This window comes from Podarcis erhardii (genome assembly GCF_964252035.2).
Source record: "Podarcis erhardii genome assembly, chromosome: 1".
NCBI classification, from domain to species: Eukaryota; Metazoa; Chordata; class Lepidosauria; order Squamata; family Lacertidae; genus Podarcis; species Podarcis erhardii.
The window spans coordinates 45,601,693-45,626,620 of NC_138497.1; the positions used below are offsets into that span (position 1 = coordinate 45,601,693).

General features: G+C 41.1%; 1 protein-coding gene across 2 annotated transcripts; it reads left to right on the forward strand.

Moving 5' to 3' along the window:
* The first annotated feature begins 3,945 nt into the window (after nucleotides 1-3,945).
* Nucleotides 3,946-24,925, forward strand: CAPN3 (calpain 3). Of its 2 annotated transcripts, XM_081860213.1 has the most exons (23): nucleotides 3,946-4,654; nucleotides 6,182-6,251; nucleotides 6,828-6,946; nucleotides 7,283-7,416; nucleotides 7,661-7,829; nucleotides 8,208-8,336; nucleotides 8,775-8,858; nucleotides 9,150-9,235; nucleotides 9,824-9,901; nucleotides 10,478-10,638; nucleotides 11,747-11,916; nucleotides 12,647-12,658; nucleotides 13,671-13,879; nucleotides 15,244-15,280; nucleotides 15,708-15,821; nucleotides 17,059-17,133; nucleotides 18,220-18,277; nucleotides 19,049-19,113; nucleotides 20,060-20,128; nucleotides 20,275-20,353; nucleotides 20,768-20,884; nucleotides 22,029-22,087; nucleotides 22,657-24,925. In XM_081860213.1, the coding sequence occupies exons 1-23, from the start codon at nucleotides 4,361-4,363 to the stop codon at nucleotides 22,681-22,683; spliced, it is 2,415 nt and encodes an 804-aa protein (XP_081716339.1). In that variant the 5' UTR covers nucleotides 3,946-4,360; the 3' UTR covers nucleotides 22,684-24,925. The 2 variants fall into 2 exon arrangements, with proteins under 2 accessions (XP_081716339.1, XP_081716340.1); XM_081860214.1 differs by lacking the exon at nucleotides 15,708-15,821.
* Nucleotides 24,926-24,928: the final 3 nt, after the last annotated feature.

Consider the following 24,928-nt stretch of genomic DNA (forward strand, 5'->3'; position numbering starts at 1 on the left):
ACTCTCAATGGTACTATGATAATAGGACAGAAGTAGGTGCTGAGATAGATTCAATCCTCTGAGCATTCTCAGGAAATACAACCTCCCCTGCACCTTCCTCACAACCATATTAATATTTGCAGTCCATGAGAGGTCCTCAGAGATGTAAGTGCCCAGGTATTTAAAACTACCAACCCTCTCCACCTCCTCGCCATTTATGTGCAATGGTAAAAATACACTTTTCTTTCTCCTAAAATCAATTATGAGTTCTTTGGTTTTTTTGGTGTTAAGCATAAGATTATTTTCTTTACACCATTGAATTAACCCCTGTACTTCTTTCCTATAAGCAGCCTCATCATTCTCACTAATGAGCCCCACCACTGTTGTATCATCCGCAAATTTGATGATTGTGTTGGACTTATACAGTGGGGTGCAGTCAAATGTGTACAGGGAATAGAGAAAGGGGCTTAACACACACCCCTGAGGGGCTCCTGTGCTTCATACTAGAGTAGAAGAATAGTAAGGTCCCATTCTCACTGTCTGCAGCCTATCGGTCAGGAAATTCCTTACCCACAAACAGATCTTCTGATGTATACCCAAATTGGTCATTTTAAGGAATAACCTGTCTGGTAGAATTGTATTAAAGGCAGAACTGTAGTCCACAAACAACAGCCTTGCATAGGTTCCCTGTCGTTCTAGATGACTCAGTACAGTATGGACAGCGATGGAAATAGCATCATCAGTAGATCTATTTCTTCTGTATGCAAACTGGAACGGGTCTAGAGTGGATGGAAGACCAGCCTTAATATAATCTAGCACCAATCTCTCAAAGCATTTCATAACGACAGATGTTAGGGCTATTGGTCTGTAGTCATTGAGAGATACCACCACTGACTGTTTAGGGACTGGCACTATAATCGATGTCTTCAGGCAGGTAGGGACAGAACCCTGCAACAGGGATAGATTAAAAATGTCCGTAAATACACCAGCTAATTCTGCAGCACAGTCCCTAATAACTCGTCCCATAATTCCATCCGGTCCAGCTGCCTTCCTAATATTAATGCTCCGAAAAGCACGTTGTACGTCAGAGGTCTGTAATAAAAGTGGTTGTTTATCAGTAATAGTTTCTGATGATGTGCTGGTAGCCAATGCTGTAGTGACGGTGGTTCCAGTTCCCACCTCAAAACGACTGAAGAATTGATTCAGCTGATCAGCCAGGTGCGCACTGCTGTTAGCCAGTTCGTTTTTAATATTTTGCCCTGTAATTTGTCGCAGGCCTTGCCATACACGACGAGGGTCGGAGCTAAAGTGGTGCTTCAGGTTAAGAACAGTTTCAGTTTAAGAACGGACTTCCGGAATGAATTAAGTACTTAACCCGAGGTACCACTGTATTTGAAATAATGCTTGACACCTAAAGGTACTAAATGAGAAGACATTGGCAGGGGTGAAGGGAACTATATATACAGCATGAGAAGTGATTCTCAAACTATTTTCAACTGTCTTAAACTCTACTGCCCATCTTCAGCCTGAATGTACAAATTTGACAGTCACTGGACTTAGAAATACTTTAAAGCTGTTTAAATGTTGTCACATAGTATTATTACTGTTGTCTTCTTCAGCCCAACTCTGCACTTTTTTTTTTTTTTTTTGTCAAATAGAAGCTGCTGAGACCAGCAGAAACCTATAGCAGTTTATAAATATAAGCATAAGATAGAGGCCAAGGTCATTTTGTAACAACCAAGGCACAGTTACCAAAGCTTCCCTAAGTCGTAGAAGATGTGGCTCTAGTTCCGGTGGCACAAATCATTGCTGTAAAAATCAATCTCAAAGATTGGGTTGCTTGGCTTTGTTCAGCTTCCTTCAGATACACGTCATAGCAGCCAATGCGAAATAACTAAGGTAGTAACTTTTATGGGGCAAACTTGTTAGAATCCATGTGTTTCTTGACCAGTGACAAAGGATTCTATGTAACTTGAAAGCTTGCATGCTGTTACATCAACCAAGGTTAGTCTGTTGAAGCTAAAGTTAGTTTTACTTGTGTTTTGTGTAGTAGATTGAGCCTATGTATTTTTAACTGGAAGCAAGTTCCACTTGGGACTTAACCCCCAAGAAAAAGCACATAAGTTTTGGAGCCTGACATCACAACACTGCTCGATTACGCCAAAGGCTATGTAGTTCAACATCCTATTTTCACAGTGGCCAACCAAATGCCTATAGGAAGCTGTCAAGCAGGAGCTTAGCATAACACCAGCCACCCCACCTGTGGTTCCCAGCAACTGGTTTTTTGCCTCCAACAGTTGTCTGTGCCCAACTGTAGTGGTCACAATTGGTTACCATTCTTACTCATGTTCAGAACATTGCATTGAGGCAGTGCCAAGTGTTCCACAGAAAAATGTTGACTGGGATTTCGTAGCAGTGCTCCAGCTGGTTTGTTTAAAAATAGTTTTTACGACTATCTTGATACAGAAGATTCTTTCAGTCTGAGGCCAGCTTATGAGAGCCCAAAGCTTTAGGCTCTCTTTCTCTCCCAATGGCAGCACTGGTAGAGAAATAAACCAAAAGAATAAAAGTAGGCAGATGTTTTTCACAGTTCGCGGTATTCTGCCATTGGTGCTGGTGGTGTTAGAATGCTGCTGTAACCTGAATAACGTGAGTATTTGCATAGCAGTGAGCTCACCAAGCTTAATTTGCTTCTAGTATTTCCCCTGGCCACAGCTGCCAGAAGATAGTTTGCATGTGCCTCACACTATCAGAGGTAAACAGAACCCGGATATAAAATATGAACACAATAGAATGTTTAAAATAAAGTGATTGTAGATCAAGTAGCTTGCCATTTTTCATTTCTTATTCCTTAGGAGTGAAAAGAGGCTTACCCTTTGACAACCCCAGTGTGTCCCCTAACCAAAATTAAATAGAGGAATAAGGGCAACAGGGCATTGAGTGGAACAGCCCATCCTTTAGGCAGCTGCTGTGAGGAGATCTTCGAGAGCAGCTGGTGCTCTTTCAGATTCTTCTCCTTAATCTGTTTTGAGAGGAATGAGGAGAGGAGGGTCAGTTTAGTACTGTTAAAAGCACTGAGATTAATAAATTAGCAGGCATGGCATTGTAAAATCTGGATATCATTCTTCAGAATGCTTTCCTGTTGAGTGCTACCTGCAGATTAGTTCACAGAGATTAAATGGTTGCATGTGTTCCTCAATAGATAGATTTACTTCCTCTTCATTCCTGTTTTCTGTCTTAGCAAAGGTGATTAAATTATGTTGTTGTGCTAGGCAAGACACCAATAGATGGAAAATTTAGCAGATTTTCCCAGCAGCTGAAGGAAATATTCCCTCAGAGAATAAAACATAATTTCAATACATTAACATCAGCTCTCAGGACTGGCTGGTGCCTCTGTATGATAGTATGATAGTCCTTTGAATTCTAGTTTTGCTAAGTTGCTTCTAAATACAGTGGTACCTCGGGTTAATAACAACAACAACAACAACAACAATTTATTATTTATACCCTGCCCATCTGGCTGGGTTTCCCGAGCCACTCTGGGCGGCTTCCAACAAAACACTAAAATACAGTAACCTATTAAACATTAAAAGCTTCCCTAAACAGTACTTAATTCGTTCTGGAGGTCCATTCTTAACCTGAAACTGTTCTTAACCTGAAGCACCACTTTAGCTAATGAGGCCTCCTGCTGCTGCCACGCCGCCGGAGCACAATTTCTGTTCTCATCCCGAAGCAAAGTTCTTAACCTGAAGCACTATTTCTGGGTTAGCGGAGTCTGTAACCTGAAGCATATGTAGCCTGAAGCATATGTAACCCGAGGTACCACTGTATGTAGAAACATGGTTTATATGATAGACTCTTAAACATGTCAGCTTATCTTATCATTAAGGTGTGTTTATCAAGCATCCTGTCAATTTAGGTTGTGTTTTGGCTTTGCTTGATTTTTACATGTGGTGAAAAAGTGACTTCAATTGCCTTTCAGTCCTTCTGAAAGAAGCAACTCTGAACTTTCTTCATCCCCGCCTCCACATCGGCACTCTCCCAGAGAGTTTATTTTTAGTTTTCTGAGCTGCAACCTTTGGAAAGCCTGCCAGTGGTACGCTCACACACACCAGTTCGGAGGTGAAAGTTGCCCAACAATTTCTCTTGCTTCCTGTAGCAGCTTTCTCAGGATGAAACGTGCACAACCTGGTGTCATGGTGGTTCTTCGTAAATTTGCTTGAAGCTCTTTTGCAGGCAAAAGGGAGGGAAAGAGAGATCTGTGCCTGAGAAACCGTTTGCAGAGCAACTTCCTCTTTCCTGTCACTTCCTTCCAGGCAGTCAGATCTCCCTTACTTGCTTGTTTCTGTTAAGTTGATAAGTTTGCCTAAACCTGATCTCCATGCCGTCGGCTGTTGGTGGTGCCACCGTGGTTCAGGAGACTGGGGCTGGGCAGGTTCCCCGCCAGCATATGAGCACAACAAGTGAACCAGGTGGAGGTTCAGCGGGGATCTACTCTGCTATCCTCAGCCGCAACCAGCCCATCATTGGAGTAAAGGAAAAGACCTTTCATGAGCTCCACAAGAAATGCCTTGAGAAGAAGATTCTTTATGAGGATCCAGATTTCCCTGCTAATGACTCCTCCCTCTTCTTCAGCCAAAAGCTCCCTGTCAAATTTGAGTGGAAGAGACCACTAGTAAGTAGGCTTCTTATCTCACGTAAAGTTGTTGATATTTGATGTTTGCAAATGTAATAAAGACATTTTTCCGTTCCAAGTTTAAAAATAAGAAAGCATAGATAGAAAAAAATGATATCTGGGAAATGATGAGATTTTAAGAGGATTCACATGCTCCAACTGATTTACCCTGATTTATTGAAAAAACCCTTTTGTCAGGTATATCCAAATTTTCAGGGGGAAACACCATGATTTGTGTTGATTGTGAGTAACACCATGTGGGCTACACAAACTAAATGGGAATGCAAACAGCTGCAAATAAACAATAAACTCTACTGTGGACAAACCCTGGAAATTCAATCAAGAGCATTCAGTTAGAAGCATGCTGAAAACCACCAGAAGTTCAAGGCTGAAATGCACAAGATTTTATAATTTGTGCATTCTATGGGGAGGGGGAATCTACAATGATTTAATGGAATCTAAGTTATACTCTAGTAAATAAATACACTAAAAATGGGGAAGATACTTGCATGTTGCAGAAAAATAGCTATGTTTCTAAATGGCAGTAAAATGGGTGACACATTTTAGTCTTATTTATTAATTTAAAGGTAAAGGTAAAGGGACCCCTGACCATTAGGTACAGTCGTGGCCGACTCTGGGGTTGTGGCACTCATCTCGCTTTATTGGCCGAGGGAGCCGGCGTACAGCTTCCGGGTCATGTGGCCAGCATGACTAAGCCGCTTCTGGCGAACCAGAGCAGCACATGGAAACGCCATTTACCTTCCCGCCGGAGCGGTACCTATTTATCTACTTGCACTTTGACGTGCTTTTGAACTGCTAGGTTGGCAGGAGCAGGGACCGAGCAACGGGAGCTCACCCCGTCGCGGGGATTCAAACCACCGACCTTCTGATCGGCAAGTCCTAGGCTCTGTGGTTTAACCCACAGTGCCACCCGCATCCCATTTATTAATTTACTACCCCTTTATAGCCCACCTTTCCTCCAAGGTGGTATACATGGTTCTCCTTCCCATTTTATCTTCACAACAACCCTGTGAGGTAGGTTAGGCTGAGAGACAGTAACTGGCCCAAGGTCACCCACAGAACTTCATGGCTGAGTGGGGATTTGAATCCTGGTCTCTTAAACAGGTACATGTTTACGCAGAAGTAAATTCCACATTCCCAATGAGACTTACTCCTAGGTAAGCGAACATGGAATGCTCTTATTAGCAACAATCTTTTATTTCCTTAACATTGCACTTCATTTTCATTAAATAATTTATCACATTATTTATATAATTCCATCAATTTATATAATTGATCATAAACAAAACTGCAAAAGTTTTGCAGCCATTGCCAGTGCAGCTTACAATTACTTTTAGTCTATAATTATCAAAGTGCACACTGTGTGGATCTGGGCATAAAGTGAATGAGCCTTGGCATTTTTCACTTATTATTATTATTAACCACAGTTTGCTTGGTTCAGGTGGCACATAAGTGTTTAGTTTAGAGTAACGTGAACTTTTTCAGCAATTTATTTCTGTTCCCTAGGAAATTTGTGAGAATCCACGTTTTATCATTGGTGGAGCCAACAGGAGTGACATTTGTCAAGGAGAATTAGGTACAAGTCCTTTCTTCAGAGCTGTTTTGTGTGTCTGATAAATCCCTTTCCCCCTTGCAATGGCCTTTGGTTCCTAATTCAAATGTTGGGTAAGTTTGATTTGATTTACCCCCATGATTCTGATGTAGATCTTCATTCACCCCCTCTTTTTCAATAAACAAAACAAAACAATTTTAATTGGTTTTTATACAAATACAATAACCATTAAACACTTATCTAGTAGTGCAGCTAATAGTGTTTGTTTTACCCATTGTCTCTAGACATACACTTGCACATTCAACATTCTTAACTCAGCCCCTTGTTCCCGATGTAGATCTTTATTTCCCCCTTGTTCCTGATATAAATCGCCACGCCACCACCCAAAATGGTGTGGGATGCCATTTTGTGATTTGCCTCAGGTGCCAAAATGTCTTGGTCCAGCCCTGTCCTAACTAATATATGCCAGTTAAATGCAAATTGCTCTGAAGACCAAAATAAAAATATTGTAGAAGCACTCATCCTTCAGCAGCATATATTCTCTGTTCCTCCTAGTAATTTTGACACTTAATTTGCCCTGTTCTGTATAATTCTTCTCAGGTGACTGTTGGTTCCTGGCTGCCATTGCTTGTCTCACCTTGCATGAGAAATTGCTGTTCCGGGTCATACCACGGGAGCAGACCTTCATAAAAGATTATGCTGGAATCTTTCACTTCCAGGTATGAGTTGTTGATCAGACACAAGAAGATGCTGCCTTTTGCAGTTCAGCTATGCCACAGTAACCAGCAGCATGGAATAGATTAATAGGCACTGATATCAAAGGCCTATTTTAATGACTTATTTGCTACTGTCACTTAACAAATCTATCTATCTATCTATCTATCTATCTATCTATCTAACAATACTATCACATAACAAAGTCTAGCCCCAATTATAGTGAGCAAACCCGTTCTTAATCACAATCCACACATCACTTTTTTTCTAACACACACATAACTGCAAATTATATCTATCTATCTATATATATATATCATCTATCATCTTTTTCTCTCCAGTTTTGGCGTTATGGAAATTGGGTGGAAGTTATCATTGATGACCGTTTACCAACGTATGGCAATCAACTGGTCTTCACAAAATCCTCCCAGCAAAATGAATTTTGGAGTGCCTTACTGGAAAAAGCTTATGCAAAGTAAATATACTTCCTACACATTCCATTTCTGTATACTATATGCATATATTATACCCCTATTCAACTGTACATCTGTTTAAATTGAGGTAAATTAAATAATGTGTTATTCTTATAACAAATGTATATTATTCAGATGCATTTTGATTTTACAATAGAACAGATTTAAAAATGACCTATACCCCAATGAAAATGAATCATCAGAATTTATTTGGAGTGTTAATTTTGTTTTCTTGTTCCTTCTCAGGCTCCATGGCTCTTATGAGGCTCTCAAAGGAGGTAACACCACCGAGGCCATGGAAGATTTCACAGGAGGAGTAACAGAGTTCTATGAGATAAAGGATGTTCCTAAAGATATCTATAAAATCATGAAACATGCCTTTGAAAGAGGGTCACTTATGGCCTGCTCTATTGAGGTACATCCATTGATCCCAGGTCTTTTCTGGGGTTAATTTCATACCACTCATTTAGTAAGCATAATACTGAACTACCACTCCCATCATCCCTGACCATTGGCCATGCTTGCTGGGGTTGATGGAAGTTGTAGTTCACCAACATATGGAGGACCAAATATTCCCCACATTTAAGTCTAAACTTGAGATACCATTTTAGTGCTCTTATGTCACTAGTAAGCACCACTGGTGAAAACATACATTCTTCTGTCCTGTGGGCAAGAGGAAATAGAGGTATAAAAACTTGTTTTCCCAACTTTTATTAACTAATCTTGCTATTCTGCTTTATTTTTCATAATGCCTTCCTATTTTTCCCTCCCTCCCCACTTTTCTTTGTTCCAGGACAGTTCAGGGTTTATTTATGGCTCTGCTCCTGAAACTAATCTTGGATTACTAATTGCCCAAATGTTGAAGAATATGAATGAATTTCCAAATGACTCAGTCCAGCAGGCAGAGGAGATGACAAAACGGGTTTGTATTCCTTGCCAATAACCTAGGTTATTGCGTGCAAACAAATTGATTTACTCTGCTCAGTAAAATCCTATTAATATTCAATAAAGTTCCAGTGAGGCTTACTCCCAAGTAAGCGGATATAGGATTGAAGCCTAACTGTGTGTTTGGCATTGGGATTTGCTGCAGAAACTGTGGATTGTTGTGCAGTTTGCAAAGCTGCACATAGACCCTGAAGCAGGATGTTCTTCTAGAATATAAATGGCAAAACTTCTGTTTTATTGCCCTATTAGGAAACCTCATCTTTATCACGGGACATGCATATCAATTTGCCTTCTCCTTTTCAAGAATGTGGAATAGAAGAAAACAAAACGGAAATGGGCAGAACATGTTGTCCTTTGAAAAATTCCGCAGATGAAACCGTTCTTATTCTTAACATGCTTCCTCTGCATTTTACAGCTTGTTGTTCCAATGCTGTTTGAGAGACGCATGACGAATGGACTGGTGACAGGTCATGCCTATTCAGTTACAGCAGTAGAAGAGGTAAGTGTAGATGCAAAAAGTAAATGCGTTTTGCTAGAGTACAAAAAAATCATGTAGCCCACGTACACAAGTTAAGTGGTTAAGCAACCTCACCTTGAAAAGAAAGGAAAATATATTCACTGGTGTCAGTCAAGATCAGAGGTGCAAATAAAGCATGTTTAGAAGAGAAAATGGGAAGATATTAAAGGGACTCCAATAATGATAGCATCCGTTTTCGTTTAAGGTGGAGTCTGTAAAAGGATGCATACTACACAGGCTGGTTGAATTAATTATGTTTTCCCCCCTTCCAAGATAACATTTAAAGGGGACAAGCTAAAACTCGTGCGGCTGAGAAATCCTTGGGGGCAAGTAGAATGGAATGGAGCCTGGAGTGACAAGTGAGTCAAGCCATTCGATTTTAAAATATATTTTAATTTCACTTAATACACTTTGGTGTTTACCAAGAAAGGTAAATGTCCTTTTGTGTTCTGGTGTGAAATTCAGAAGTTTGTGATATATACGTCATTTCTCTAAAGATGCTTTAAAGTGTGCTTAACTGTTTTGAAAGAGTGTAATGCCCAGGTAAAGTGTCATTGGGTGAGTTCCTACCTGCAATGTTCATCACTCAGTGCCTGAACTACTGTACAAAGTGGTCTTTCAGTTATGAAATGGCCATGACTGATACAGTACCAGTGACGGCGCTTTTGTATTGCCTCATACCACTCAATGGCCTGTAGATTCAAGTGTGAGCCATCAAGTTTTGAGTAATCAAGTTATGTAACATGTTCACTGCTTTCCTAAACACCTGTTCTGAAAGGTAACTAAATGCAGTTCACCATTTGCTGAACAAACAAAGGGTAAACTTTTAATTTCTAGATCTAGCACAGAAAAGTTTGTATGTTGATTTATGATTTGAGAAGTGAAGCACATTTACCTTTTAAAAAAATCAGTTGTATACTGAAAGTTTCTTCTTCATTATATTGCAGTTCAGATGAATGGAATGTTATTGACAAAGCAGAGAAGACCCGCCTACAACATAAAGTTGCAGAGGATGGGGAGTTCTGGTAAATATCCCATGTTTCTTTCTCTCTCTCTCTCTCTCTCTCTCTCTCTCTCTCTCTCTCTCTTAATATGCTTTTCCTTCAGTCCTATGTCTGACTCAGAATCTACTGCCTTAGATTAGTGGTTCCCAGTGAGCTGTTTTTTCCCCCAGAGCTAAGCCATGGAACCATGCTTTTGGAAATGTGCATATATCTATGGTAGTTTTTGTTATGTGAACGGTGCTACAGACAACCTAGGTGGGTTACATGGACCTCCTGGTGTCCGTGGACACCCAGTTGGGAACCACTGGTTTAGAGGCAAACCACAAGCCCTTCTCCAGATTAGTCCACTTCATAGGAGACAACTCTTGGGGCTAAGGTCCCATTGGCTCGCCCAATAAAATATTTGAGGGGGCCGCCACCCCCAAGTTGATGGGCATTCAAATGATGTGTGTACGCAACATCATGTGAAGGTGAAGAAGAAGAATTTTATTATTTGTACCCTGCCCATCTGACTGGGTTGTCCCAGCCAGTCTGGATGCCTTACAATCAATGTATTGGGGAATTAAAGGTTTCTTCCATATTTTTTCCTACCTCTAGGATGTCATTCCAAGATTTCCTCAGGTACTTCACAAAGCTGGAGATGTGTAATCTCACACCTGATACCCTGGTGGTTGATAAGCTTCAAACCTGGACTGTTTCAGTGACCGAAGGGCGGTGGGTGCGAGGCTGCACAGCAGGGGGCTGTCGAAACTATCCAGGTAAATAAAATATTGGTTGATTCGAATGGCATTACAGTGGTACCTCGGGTTACAAACACCTCGGGTTACAAACACTTTGGGTTACAGACTCCGCTAACCCGGAAGTAGTACCTCGGGTTAAGAACTTTACCTCAGGATGAGAACAGAAATCGCCTGCTGGCGGCGCAGCGGCAGCGGGCAGCCCCGTTAGCTAAAGTGGTACCTCAGATTAAGAACGGTTTCAGGTTAAGAACGGACCTCTGGAACAAATTAAACTTGTAACCAGAGGTACCACTGTAAAATGCTTTAAAGAATCCTCTGATTAATCAGGCAGAATATTTTTTAAAAATAGGAGAAAGAAGTATTTATAAAACGATCCGTAATAGTGTCTGTCTTAGAAGAGGTATTCCTCTTTCTCTCAAACCAGAAGGGGATGCCTCTAAAATGCTACCTCATGCAATACATGTATGTGCTTTCTAAAATCAAGGACAGGGTGCCTTTTCTTTTCAAACAGTTGTGTTTGGCCAGTTTTTAAGGAGGCCATTTTTCTTCGCCTGTGTGTCAGAAGTGTTTCTCTGGATGGAGCAGAGCTGCTTTGCTCACTTCCTGGCGGGTGGTCAGCATTGTGCAAACTCATCAGTGCAGCCAATTCAGTTCTCCTGCCAGTGCATTTGCACTGCATTGACTTCCCATGCCATCTGTCCCTCTCCCTCCTGGTAAGAAACAAGGACCCATCTTCTGGGAAGAAAACATAACGTCTCTAACCCACCCAGTGTGCATATGAGAGACAGGGGTCATACCCACTTTTGGCCACTCCCACTGCTGGGAGGATTGGCCAGGAGAAAATGAGGCCCTCTGACCAGAAAAGTTTAGCCACCCCTGCTTTAATTGAGCATCTTATTCCAGAGAAGTGTGGAGAGCAAACATGGTGAAGCTCATAATAAAGCAGGTCTGTTTGCTTTACCCAGAGAAAAGTCTACAAATACATTAAAAAATGCCAAATTTCATTTTCTGAAAGAATTATATATCAAAACTGGAGGGGGGAATGATTACCACAGGGACTGTCAATATAACTGTTTTGAGTGTTAAAATATTATCTCAAATTTGAATGTTTTGGGGTGGGTTGCAGACACATTTTGGACCAATCCTCAGTACCGCTTGAAACTCCTGGAAGAAGATGATGACCCAGAAGACGACGAAGTTGCGTGCAGTTTCCTAGTTGCGCTGATGCAGAAGAACAGGAGGAAAGAACGCAAGCTGGGAGCCAAGCTCCTCACCATTGGCTTTGCCATCTATGAGGTAGCATAGTTGCCACACTGCTGTGTTACCCGTCGCCTCAGTTAGATCTGAACAATAGAACTGGTCAAGTTCTGGCCCGTGATATATGCTCCTCTCATAGCCAGCTGACTGTATGTGAAGCCAGCTGTGAAAGGGGAATATTGCAGTAGTCTGCTTTTAAACATCACACTTATAAAACATGACATGAGCTACTTCAAAAGTATTATTTTTGTAGACAGTAGACCCTTGCATAATGCCTATATAACAGCCTTTGGCAGCTTCATGCCCTCTAGATGTTTTGGACTAAAACTCCTATCAGTTGTGATACACTGGCTGGAACCAATGGTGAAAATTGGCCCACAACATAGAAGAAATCACAAGTCCTTGTATAATTGTGGAATTAAAAGAATAGTTACCAGTTTACCTATCTACTCAGTGGTTTGTTGCTTCCCAAAGATTGGCTTTTGAGACAACGTTTGAACCAGCTTCTTATTGATTTTGTCCCTTACTTACTAACTTTAACTATCAATTTGATTAATTTTGGAAAGAGCCCAGGACCACACATAGGCAGGGGCATTATCTTATATACCTCCCTAAGTAAATGGAATACAGAAGCTGCTACTTAGATTTTCACTGAGCAGATGTTTGTCAAAGCTGTGAACTTAGGCTGTGGGTGGTAGATGTAAATAAATATGCAATAAGCTTTCCTCCATCCATTCCTAATGGCATTTCCACCTTGTTTTTATCTCAGGTGCCAAAAGAGGTATGAACAGAATGAAGAAAGACCTGGTGGAATGTTCTCAAATATCTTCTCGGTTTAACGTTCTCAAATATTACTGCTTTTATGCTTCTCTGTGACTGCTGTTTGGAAGTGTCCAGTCATGTTTCTTAATAGTGACTTGCCACAAATGTGAAAGGTGGATTTGCACATATCTTAGACATTTGTATTTTTCCTGTGTCAGACATCCCAAGCCATGCACTCAGATACACATGCAAGAGGTAATATCCAAGAGCACACATAACAATATTAAAAGGGGAATGTGTTACCAGAAATGAAAAGTGTGGAGTATTATCTGTAGAAAAATATCTCCATGGTTTCATTGAAAATATGAGAATGTGTTTTATATGTAACTACATAGTATCTGGAGAAATCACTCAAGTAGAGATACAACCTGTCACATACTTTTCAATAAATGTCACCCATCATTTGATGGGTAATGTTCCTAGATAATGTGAGTAGCTTACAATTCTAAACCATCGTTCAAGTTTCATCACATGGAAAGAAGGATTAAACAGGTCATCTGTAGCCATCATGATTAAATCCCATTGAAACCAGCAGAAGCAGTTATGGCCAACTAGATCAGATGCAGGAAATTCTGATCTGGGGTTTATTGTTTTTCTTCAAAGCATCTGCATTGGGCTTATTAATTTGTTTGGGGAAGTGAGAAATGGGCAGGATGGAATATTCAACCACCCAGAGCAGGTCGGCTAAAGTCCAGCATCTGTTGCAACATCACTTTCCCAAGCAAATGAGCAAGCCTATATGCATGCACTAAATTAGAAAGAGAAGATCCTGATCAAATATCTTTTACACTATATCCAGTTCAGCTCTTACTCACATCTTTCTAACCGTAGCTGGATTGGGGCAATGTATTTAGGTGCAATACATTGCCAAGTGGTCAACGGAGCTCTGCTCTCTGTTTTTAAGCATGCTGTTTGAAAGTTCTGGGGCGTACACAGTTTTTTGTTCAGCAATTTATTGTTTTTGTTTACAGATGCAGGGTGACAAGAAGCATTTACAGAAGGATTTTTTCCTCTACAATGCCTCCAAAGTAAAGTGCAAGAGCTACATAAACATGAGAGAGGTCTCCGAACGCTTCCGGTTGCCTCCAAATGAATATGTCATCATCCCATCCACGTATGAACCTCACCAAGAGGGAGATTTTATCCTAAGAGTTTTCTCAGAAAAACCAAGTCATTCGGAGTAAGTAGAAGATCCAAGTTTTGTATTCCAAAACATTTATAAAAATAGCATTATTATCCTTTTTGAGTGTTTGGAGTGTTTCATGTCTAAGAACACAAGAAGAAACCCGCTGGATCAGATCTAAGGCCCATCTAGTGCAGCATCATGTTCTCCCGGAAGCCAATCAGATGCCTAAGGGAAACCCCAGAAGCAGGACCCAAGCACAATAGCCCTCTCTCCATGTATCATTTCCAGCAACTGGTATTCAGAGGCATACTTCCTCAGACGGTGGAGATGGAACAATATATCCTCCATGAATTTGTCTTATTCTGTCTTAAAACCAACCAAGTTGGTGGCCATCACTACATCTAGCGGAAGAACCTTCCACACTTTAACTATGTCCTGTGTGGAATAGTGCTTCCTTTTGTCTGTCCTGAATCTTCCAACATTCAACTTAATTGGATGGCCCGTGATTTCCGTACTACTTATACCAATCCTATCAAGTGTTATTCTTCACATATTGCCAATGGGGATGGCTGAGGCAAAAATGATTTTCCTCAGGCAGGGGTAGGTAACCTTTTTTAAAAACCTGAGGGCCACCTTGCCTTATAGAGAACTTTCCAGGGGCCACATGGCAGTGCCGGGTGGGGCAAGAAAGGTATTGTAGCATATTGTAAAAAGTTGCACTACCTCTGTTGCCTCAACTGACAATGGCATGTGGCATCTGGAAGGTTCCCTATAAAGGAATGTGTCCTGTTGGCTAAAAAGTCACTTGGAGTCAAAAGCCAAAGGTCTCTATACTCCCATCTCATTATCTTCTATCCAGGTAAACAAGAGATGTTATCACATTTCAAGGACACATTCCAGCCAGGCTGAACACTTGAAGAGGGTGTGGTAGACCAGGGCTGTGGAGGGGTGTGGCCTAAGGAGAGTCCTGAGGACCGAACAGAGCAACCTGAGGGGCCACATTTGGCCCCTGGGGCCTAAGGTTCCTCACTCCTGATCTAAGGCCACTCCATGGGTAAAGTAATACTAGAACCAGGGATTTTGTTGCACCATCTCATTACACAAAGGCAACAAACTCTTTGTCCCCCTGTCCATCATGCTGTGCTTTTTTGTTATACACCTGGATTAGAATGATTGCAATTTAAGGCTGCCATTTGGTGCACACTTACCATTGAACACAGCGGAACTTGCTTATGAGAAAACATGAATAGAATTGTGCTGTGTACAAAGAAAGTCTGCTTAAAACCAAGCCTGGCTTCCCTATTGAAATGTGTCATCATGCAGTGCTTTCCAAGCCAAGTAAAAAGATGCACATCATAGAAATATCTTATCCCTCTTCCCATCGTTTCTCCCTTTACTCAACCCTTTCAATTTTACAGGGAAGTTGAAAACAAGATTGAAGTAGGACATCTTTCTGTGAGTACATTGTCTTTGACGTTTTCCCTCTTGGAGCCCTTGGTTGATTGGTGAAATGACACGAAAGGTTATAACTGATGTCACTCTGTCAGACTCTGTTGCCTGTTTCTAAACTTCATTGCAATTGCAGTATTGCTGTTTGTGCTGTAGAATGGCTGCAATACCAGAAATGTACAAACTTGCCGTGTGCTTTTAAAACACACATACCAGAGTGATGAAAAATCCACCCCTGAGCCTTCTTTGCTCTCACCTTATTAATATTATTTTATTCACTGAGAGGGTGTCTAACTGACAAATCTGATGGCACCAGGGTGTGTGATGATGAGCCAATATGTAGACTGTGCTTTGTGAATTCACTGCCCTCTTTCTAACTGCCACGCTCTGATTTGCTGCTGCTTCTCCACTTCTTCTTCACCTCTCTCTCTAGCCAATCATATTTGTCTCAGACAGAGCAAACAAGAACAAGGATCCGAAAGGTGATGATGGGCCTAAAAAGGACAAGGGGAAAGCAAGCACAGATAAGAAAAAGAAAAGTGATGAGGTTTCTGTATCGGCCAGCATGAGGAAAGCTGTGTGTGCTCTAACTAGCATGTCAAAGTGGCTGAACAAGGTCTAAACCTGGTCACACAGCAAGTATGCAGCTTCAGACATAATATTTGCCTCCTTCGGAAAACATCTCCTTGGGAGAATTATTCCTTACAGAGGAAAACATACATAATGCTCATGACCCTGTTTGCATGTGAAGCTAAGTCAAACCATGGTTTAGCATGAATAACCAAATGTGCAGGTTTCCAGAGCAAAAGACTGTGGTGGTACAGCTGTTCTCCATCTCCCCCACCCTGGTTCTGCTGCTGCGATGCTACCTGAGGCTAAGTCCTTGTTTGACTTAGTATTATGACCAAACCCCCTTCAGACAAACCATGAGTGGCAAACCAAGAACAAATCTTTGGTACAACTCATAGTTTGTTGGAGTGAGACAAACCATGAGCACAGGTTCGGGCATAACAGTAAGTCAAACCGTGGTTTAGTGCCAGCAAGAGAACAACCAGTGAAGCAGAGACAAGCCTTACTCTGGGAACCACGGAGTCTGGTGTTATGCATGTTTACTCAGAAGTAAGTCCCAACATTATCAATAGGAGTTATTCCTAAGTATGTGTCCATAGGATTGCAGCCTTAGAAAGTGCTGAGGCATCAAACATAGCATCTTTGACAGGTCCATGGACAGAGTAGCTCCAAAAGAAGTAACCAAAAATAGGAGGATGGGAAGAGTCCTATTTTTTGGGGGGGGGGCCTGACTTGGGACCTCTCCAGATGTCCTGCGAAAGGTTTGGGGTAGACACATTGCTTTGTTTCTGATCAGTGCAAGTCCTGTAACTTCATGCTGAAATCCTGTTACTTTTTATGCCACAAATGGCCTGGTTTGTTTCCTGTCCCACTTTTATTGCGCTATAGTGACAGAGTGCCTCTCCAGCAATAATGTGGTAACACTGGAGCAGCATTGCAGAACAAGTAATAAAGCAGAATGATGTATGGATGATCCAGTATAAATCAACCTCTAAGGCCCTATTATTGAGTTAATGACACGTTGCAGAAGTCACCCACCCACCCAGATATAAACTCAGAATGAAGGGGCCCTTGGACAGAAATCATATCCTATATAAGTGTCATTTGGCTGAATTGCAAGGAAGCATCCTAATAAACACCATCTTTTCTCTTCTGGAAACTCATTGATCAGTAGTTTCATTTCAATCAATCCTTTGCATTTTGTGTCTTTGCAGCCTGCACAAAGAGATTCCAAGGAGAGTGAGGAAGAGAAACAGTTCAGAAATATTTTCCGGCAAATTGCTGGAGATGTGAGTACACAACTGCTTCTATTTTGTGTCAGACCAATACTGGCAACTTGTAAATAAGTATATAAGTAGTTTATCCAATGCCTTAAGCTATGTAAATTGCAGAATATTTGAAAGTCTGTATCCATCCTGTCAGTGCAAATTTAGGGCTGAATGAATATGGTCCCCCAAAATTATCCACCCTATTTGCAGGTGGCAAAACTGGGGGTGGCACAGCTTCCCTCTACTCCTGTTCCACCCTTACAAAGGAAGATGTTTAATTTTCATAACTCCAGCTGAATAATCTAGATACAGTCTTCAAATTAAAATGATTCAGACTTAAACTATAAATTCTGCAGTAGCCTATCTTTCTGCTGGGTCTGCTAGTCTGAATTGTCTCAAAATATTTTTTGTGTTGTAAAAAGATTTGTCCTTAACAGGGCAGCTTAGTTTCCAATATACCCACTGTCTCTTGTCATAAATCTGTGGTTAAATGGAATTTTATGTTTGAGGTAGGCTATAGCATATCTGCTCCTGCCAACCTAGCAGTTCGAAAGCATGTCGAAGTGCAAGTAGATAAATAGGTACTGCTCCGGCAGGAAGGTAAACGACATTTCCGTGCGCTGCTCTGGTTTGCCAGAAGCAGCTTAGTCATGCTGGCCACATGACCCAGAAGCTGTACGCCGGCTCCCTCGGCCTATAGAGCGAGATGAGCGCTGCAACCCCAGAGTCGGTCACGACTGGACCTAATGGTCAGGGGTCCCTTTACCTTTATAGCATATCTATATACACTTATCCAGTTCACAAGTAATGGACAAACAATCATGAGGGTTATTGAAGTGAAATCTCCTCTTCTATACAACTACAAGAATACATTGGAGCTCTGTCCTCTTTTCCATCTGGCTATCCTACACAGCCTGCTCTAATTTTGAATTAGACCACCTTCTCTATCATGTTAGAAATCTGCTTCTAAGCGCCTAAGTACATTTCCTTTGTCCACATCTGCATGCACACATTCCTGCTGTGGAAAGAGAGTGGACCTGCCATTCTTGCAACTTTTTACTCCCTGATTAACTTTACCACTTTCTTGCCCCCTTCTTTTCCTCACAGGACATGGAGATCAGTGCTGATGAACTCCAGAATGTCCTCAACAATGTTCTGAAGAAACGTAAGCTTGGTTTCCCTTTCCATCCTTCTATTCTGCCTGCCAAAAAAATTACCAAACCCTGGGGTTTTGCATGTGTATCACTTCTTTGCTTACATATTCATTTATTTATTAAAAAAAAAAATCTATACTGTACCGCCCTTCATCTGAGGATTGCAGGGCAGTTTACAATGGAAAAAACACAAAAATACATATTAGCAAACAAAAACAATACCTCCCACAATTTAAGAGACCATAGATTATTTAATGATGTAATGTATTTATGTTTACACTTTTAAATGTAAGTCACTTGGATACCTTGTTAATGAGCAACTAATAAATCATCATCATCATCATCATCGTAAGTCTTATTTGAAGATATTTTTTAAAATATGGATGAAGGTCTTCCAGAAGAGTAATAAATTCCTCTTAGTCAATTATACGATGGCTAGGCATCAGTTTGCAAATGTTTAGAACATTCTTCTGTTGCCAGAATCTTAAATCACCTAATAGTTGTGAAGCATTGGTTGTCAGTTTGTTTTTATTATATGGTGCCAATGACATCGGTGACAATCGCAGACTTAACAGTTGCTGGTGTTTAATCCAGACCCTTAAAGTAGTTGCTATAGATCAAAGTACATTTGGGCTATGTAAGGAGTTTCTTGGTCTGTGCCATAATAAATCCCAAGGTTTGTTTCTCAAGCAGACCTGCTTTTAGTCATTGACCTGATAAACTGACCAATAAAACGTGCAATTATATATTAATGTTTATCTAATTTAACCCAATTATTTTAGACCAGGACCTGAAGACAAAAGGGTTTGCGCTGGAGTCCTGCCGCAGCATGATTGCTTTAATGGACGTATCCTTTTCAAATCATGCACAATCACTTCGTATAGCAATACTGCTCCTAGAAGCATAGAATTGTAGAGTTCGAAGGGGCCATGAGGGCCGTCTAGTAGTTCAACCCCCTGTAATGCAGGAATCTCTTTGTCCAGCCTGCCAGCAAGAGAGGGGCATTCTGACAGCAGCGGAAGTGTTGGGGTGAGGGGGGGCTGCCTGAGGTGGATACTTCACTGTGCCTTATCAATGGGTAGTCAGGCCATATAGAGGTATTGAACAGGGAGGAGAATTCTTCCAGGAGCTTATGGAGCTGACAAAAGTGAGAACTACCTGCAAGCTTGGCTCAAAGAAACAGTAACCAGCTGAAATATAGTACAGTGGTACCTTGGTAGTCGAATGCCTTAGCTGTCGAACAAATCAGCTCTTGAACTTCCCAAACCCAGAAGTGAGTGTTTCAGTTTGCGAACGTTTTTTGGAAGCCAAACATCTGACGCGGCTTCTGCGACTTCCTATTGGCTGCAGGAAGCTCCTGCAGCCAATCAGAAGCTGCGCCTTGGTTTCCGAACTGTCCTAGGAGTCAAACGGAATGGAACAGATTAAATTTGAGAACCAAGGTATGACTGTATTCACTTTATCATATATTTATAATTATAATTAATAAAAATATATACAAATATTACTTGTCTTATGAAAATCTGTCCCCTCTAGTTTTGTGCTATGTCTAAAATACCACTGTTACTGATTTATAGATAAGGGGGGTGAATGAATTGTGGTAAAGAAAAGCTGTTTCTCCTCTTATTGAAGAAAGTAGGTGGCTAAGTAGGAGATTTTATTCACTTTTTCTATTTCTGGACATTAAATCCTTCTCAGTTGGATATCATTTATCACCTCCTACGCCGCCCCCCCAAGAAGTCAGACTTTGTTCACTATATTTACTTTTTATTTTTAACTAAACAACATCACAGACAGATGGTTCTGGGAAGATAAACCTTGATGAGTTTCGACACCTTTGGAATAAGATTAAGAGCTGGCAGGTATTCTTTGTTTCTTGCATATTTTGAAAGATAGAGGGTAAACTAGCTTGTGAATGTCAAAGTCTACACATAGCATGACAAAATTGAACCACAAAAGATGACTGAGTTCCTCTCTACATCATTTCATTCTTTTTTTTCATTTTCAGACCATTTTCAGACATTATGATACTGATCAATCAGGAACTATTAACAGCTATGAGATGCGTAATGCAGTTAAAGATGCAGGTATCACACAGGGATCAATGCTATATATTGGTTAAAGAGCATTTTTATTCCTATTTTGTCTTTGATAAAGTGGGTTATATCCAACTAAGTCATTCACAGATTAGACCTATTAACATAGACCTACGTTAGATATGTCCATTAATTTCAATGGCTCAACTCTGAGTAAGACTTACTTTGATTCAACACTATGCTTTTGTTTTAGCAGGAAACATAGAGAAAGAGGACCTGGGACCTTCCAGAAGTTTCTAGACTAAACTCCTACCTTCATTTACCATTGGCCAAGCTTATCTGGGGCTGGTGGGGTCTGGAGTTTCCCATTACTTATCCAAATGATATTACCTCTAAAAAAAGTAAGAGAATAGACAAAAGCAAATTCCTATCACCCAGGACGTTCCATTTTGTTTCTCTCCTCAGGGTTTCACCTGAATAACCAGTTGTATGACATCATTACAATGCGATATGCTGACAGAAATATGAACATTCAGTTTGACAGCTTCATCTGTTGTTTTGTGCGACTAGAGGGGATGTTCCGTGAGTATTTTTTCAAATGTATTTAAAATGGTTTTATCCAAGGAGTGCCCAAGGAGGTTAACTCGGAGTGTAATAAGCTCCATACCACATGGAAATGTTCTGATTGATTCCAATGCATGCATGTAATGTGGACAGTTTAGATGTAAACACTCTTCACATCCAGGAGGCCTTTCTGGGTTTTGGAAAGCTTGCCTTCAGAATCATTCCAAACTTTCCTTGTTTGTGTTCTAGCTGCTGGTTCATTTACTTATCCTCTAGCCTTTAGAGGCCCTAAGTACTTAAAAGGTTTTGGTGCACCCATATTCAAAATATAAACACGTGAGCCTTGGTGGACCAAGCAGCATTAATCCCAAGATTAATGTATATTATTAATTTATAAATAATATTTTTATTTTTGTTGTTGTTGTTTTCATTTTTATTGGGGGGGTTGCCTTTTCCCCCCAGCTGCACCATATGGTCCATGGTAAATCTAGCAATGGGAAATTTCTGTTGTGCCCTCCTTCCCTTGATGTCCTAAGCCAGGCATAGGCAAACTCTGGCCCTCCAGATGTTTGGGACAATTCCTATCATCCCTAGCTAACAGGACCAGTGGTCAGGGATGATGGGAATTGTAGTCCCAAACATCTGGAGGGCTGGAGTTTGCCTATGCCTGTCCTAAGCACATGCTTATTTTGCTTAATGGTTAATCCAGCCCTCCCTCAGCTCAACACCATACCAAGGAAAAGAATGGGGGAAAGTCCGTAGAAACAAACAGTATGTCCATATTGACTGTTAATTTTTTTTAACATTATTAATCTCTTGAGAGGGAAGGCCAATCCTGAGATAAAATTACTAGAAATTGCTATGCCATTTTTTATTCAAATGTTGGTTATTTCTTTGTTTTTGCCATTCTGTTTGAAGATTAGCTTTCGAATATGGCAGCTATCAGGATCTTCCAAGCTTACTAATATCATTGCCGATATTTATGAATTCCTAGCACATACATCACACTGTTCAGGAGATGACTGGTATTTGTTTCTAGCATTTGAAACACTGAAGTTCTTGAAACCTCACAATTCTGAGGGCTTCTCTCTAGTTTGCTAGTCAGAATGCTCTATATTTTACATTGATTGACCGTATGCTTTGTTTTCTCATGTCCCCTTAGGTGCATTTCATGCCTTTGATAAAGATGGCGATGGTATTATTAAACTGAATGTCTTAGAGGTAACCACTTTTACTTTGTGTTGTACTTCAGTTTACAGCTGTACTGTTCCAATTTTTCTCCTTAATGAGGAGGCATACTAAAAAGAATAGGAAGACTGAAGATAAAATCAGTTTGGGGGCTGATTCTCATGTTGCATTTCCTCCTAAATGTATGTATGTATGCATGCATGTTTGTATTGTGCACCCATACAGAGGTATTGGGAGCAATAAATAAACGCCACCTTTTGTGGGTTTAGCAAGCTCACACCTTTCTTGTTTATAGTACTGTAACCCAATTGGGCATGACATGATATCTAGCAGCCCAACTGCTAGCCCATACCAAGTCCAAGTGTGGGCAGAGTTGACCATTCAGTTGGGCCCCTCAAAAAACCTGAGAGTGTTCCTGTCGACAGCCCCCAATATAATTTTAAATCTGACCCAATCCATGTTTACTCAGAAGTAAATCCCACTGTCTTTAATGGGGCTTGCAAGTGGAATGAAAAACTTAGGAAGGTTACACAGATAGCCTAACGATTGTTCTGCACTTTAAACATTGCTGTTGTCACTTAACATTTCTCCCTTCCTTCCAGTGGCTGCAGCTAACCATGTATGCCTGAAAAACATCACATCTGTTTCTGTCTTCTATCTCAAAATCGCACCTTGTCTTTTGAACTGAAAGAAGCCGGTCGATATTCACTTGCAAGACAGGGACTTCTGTGAATCTCCATCCTTTAACAGCTTAGATGGCGAGGGCAACACAACTTGAGAGGAACATAAAGAATCAGTATCTATCTTCCTTTACCAAGTGACAGTAAATTGAAAATGTACTTTTCCAGTTATTGATAACTGACACCAGGACGAAGGCATATTTTGCATGAGAAAGTTGCAGCCCTCACTGAGGTGGGAAATGCATTGTTCTAGGGCACGCTGGCAATTCTTTACAACAGGGGTGGTGAACCTCAGGCCTGCAAACCTGAATCTGGGCCTCTTTATTCAACCCTTGGGGCTCCTCGCCTCCACAACATGCCTCAGCAGCCCTGCTCCATGCTCTGTGCTCAAGTGCTTTTGCCTGACTGGAATATGCCTGTGAAATGTGATAATGCTGCTTGCTTGCCCAGATGAAGCATGGAGAAATGCGTCTTGAGGATGTGCGCTGAAACCTTTGGCTCGCGTTCTTGAAATGTACAAAGGTAAGAGCTGCCCCTGTTACTCTGCCCACCACTGACATGTAGACCCAGAAGGGTTTTTTTAAAATAAAAAAAGGTCCTCCCTCCTGGCATTGCAAACAACAACTATTGTTTTAAGCTTGAAATATTTTGCAATAAGAGATCCCAAGGGGCCAGGAATCTTGTACAAGTTACCATTATTAAAACAGTTATTTCTAAAGTCACCTAAACGCGATGGATCTAGTTTTTTAATGGAATTCAATGTTGCGCTAAGGCAATTGTTCTGTCAGGGAAGTATTTTGGCTTGCTACCTATGACAATTCTTTCCTTTTCTCCCTTCCCACACTCAAGCCAATCTCAGAGGAAGGGCAGTAGAAAGAAAATATCTGTTGGGTAAGCAGAGGTCCTTGTGCAGGACTTCTGGTGACAGGACTCATTAGTTGAATCCCACCCAATGTACTTAAAAAGAATGTGCCTCTTAATATTTAGCTGTGTGATAAACGTTTGCATCCTGCAGTCATATCTAAACTACATTATTCCTGTGGCCAAAGCTTCCCACTCCTAAAGGATCATTCAGTAACCAGATATTTGACTGCATACAGTTGAGTACATTTGCTTACAGCACTAACCAGGCTGTTATCTAAGGTGTGGAACCTCAGCCTGGGGGCTAAATGTGGCCTTCTAGATCTCTGTATATGGCTCTTGGAATTTCCCCCTGGTCACAGCCCTCTCTATCCCTGCTTCCCACTCTGTTTTTGCCTGCCTAGAATATGTCTTTGAACACTGATGCCTCATGCTGGTGGCTGGAGGACAAAGACAGGTGTGTGAACATGTGTAGAAACTAACTTACTATACAAAGGTAACATTTACATGTTTCTCTGCGCATGTTTGTCTCTGGCTCCACCCACCACAAGCCTATGACTCTCTGGCTGAAAAAGCTTCCCCATGCCTCCTACAGGGATCCTGGCTGAGCCTGTAGTCTTGCAAATCTTCTAAGGCTGCAGAAAAATGTGCTCCTCTAGCCACATTTTGGCTGTTTTCAGGTCCAGGCTTAAATATTACACCTTGGGGAAACTGACTGACTTAATTCAATGTTGGTTCTCTTGCAAGGAAAACCTATTGCAGACAGCTGCATCTCCTATATAAGCAATTTTAGGCTGCTTCACACAAAGCTTTTTCCTACACAGGAACAGCTTATGTGGCGAGAGATGGTTTAAAGCGTCTGGTACTGCATGTGTTTGGCCGGCACAGCCTCCCTATTACAAAAATACCTTGTGTAGAGTGGTTTCATTGCTGAACAAAACTTCTTAATGCATAAATTAAAACTTGTCTAGATGTGCTGGATTGAAATTAAGTTGATGTAATACAGGGGTAGGCAACCTAAGGCCTGGGGGCCAGATGCGGCCCAATCGCCTTCTAAATCGCTTGTTTTTACATGAGTAGAATGTGTCCTTTTATTTAAAATGCATCTCTGGGTTATTTGTGGGCCATAGGAATTCGTTCCCTCCAAAATATAGTCTGGCCCACCACATGGTCTGAGGGATGGTGGACCGGCCCATGGCTGAAAAAGGTTACTGACCCCTGATGTAATACATCTGACAAAAGCTACAGAGCATACTAAGGCTACAAAGGTATCTAGACAGCCACAACTGGAAATATTTTAACAGTGCCATTCAATAAACATTTCTGCTTATGT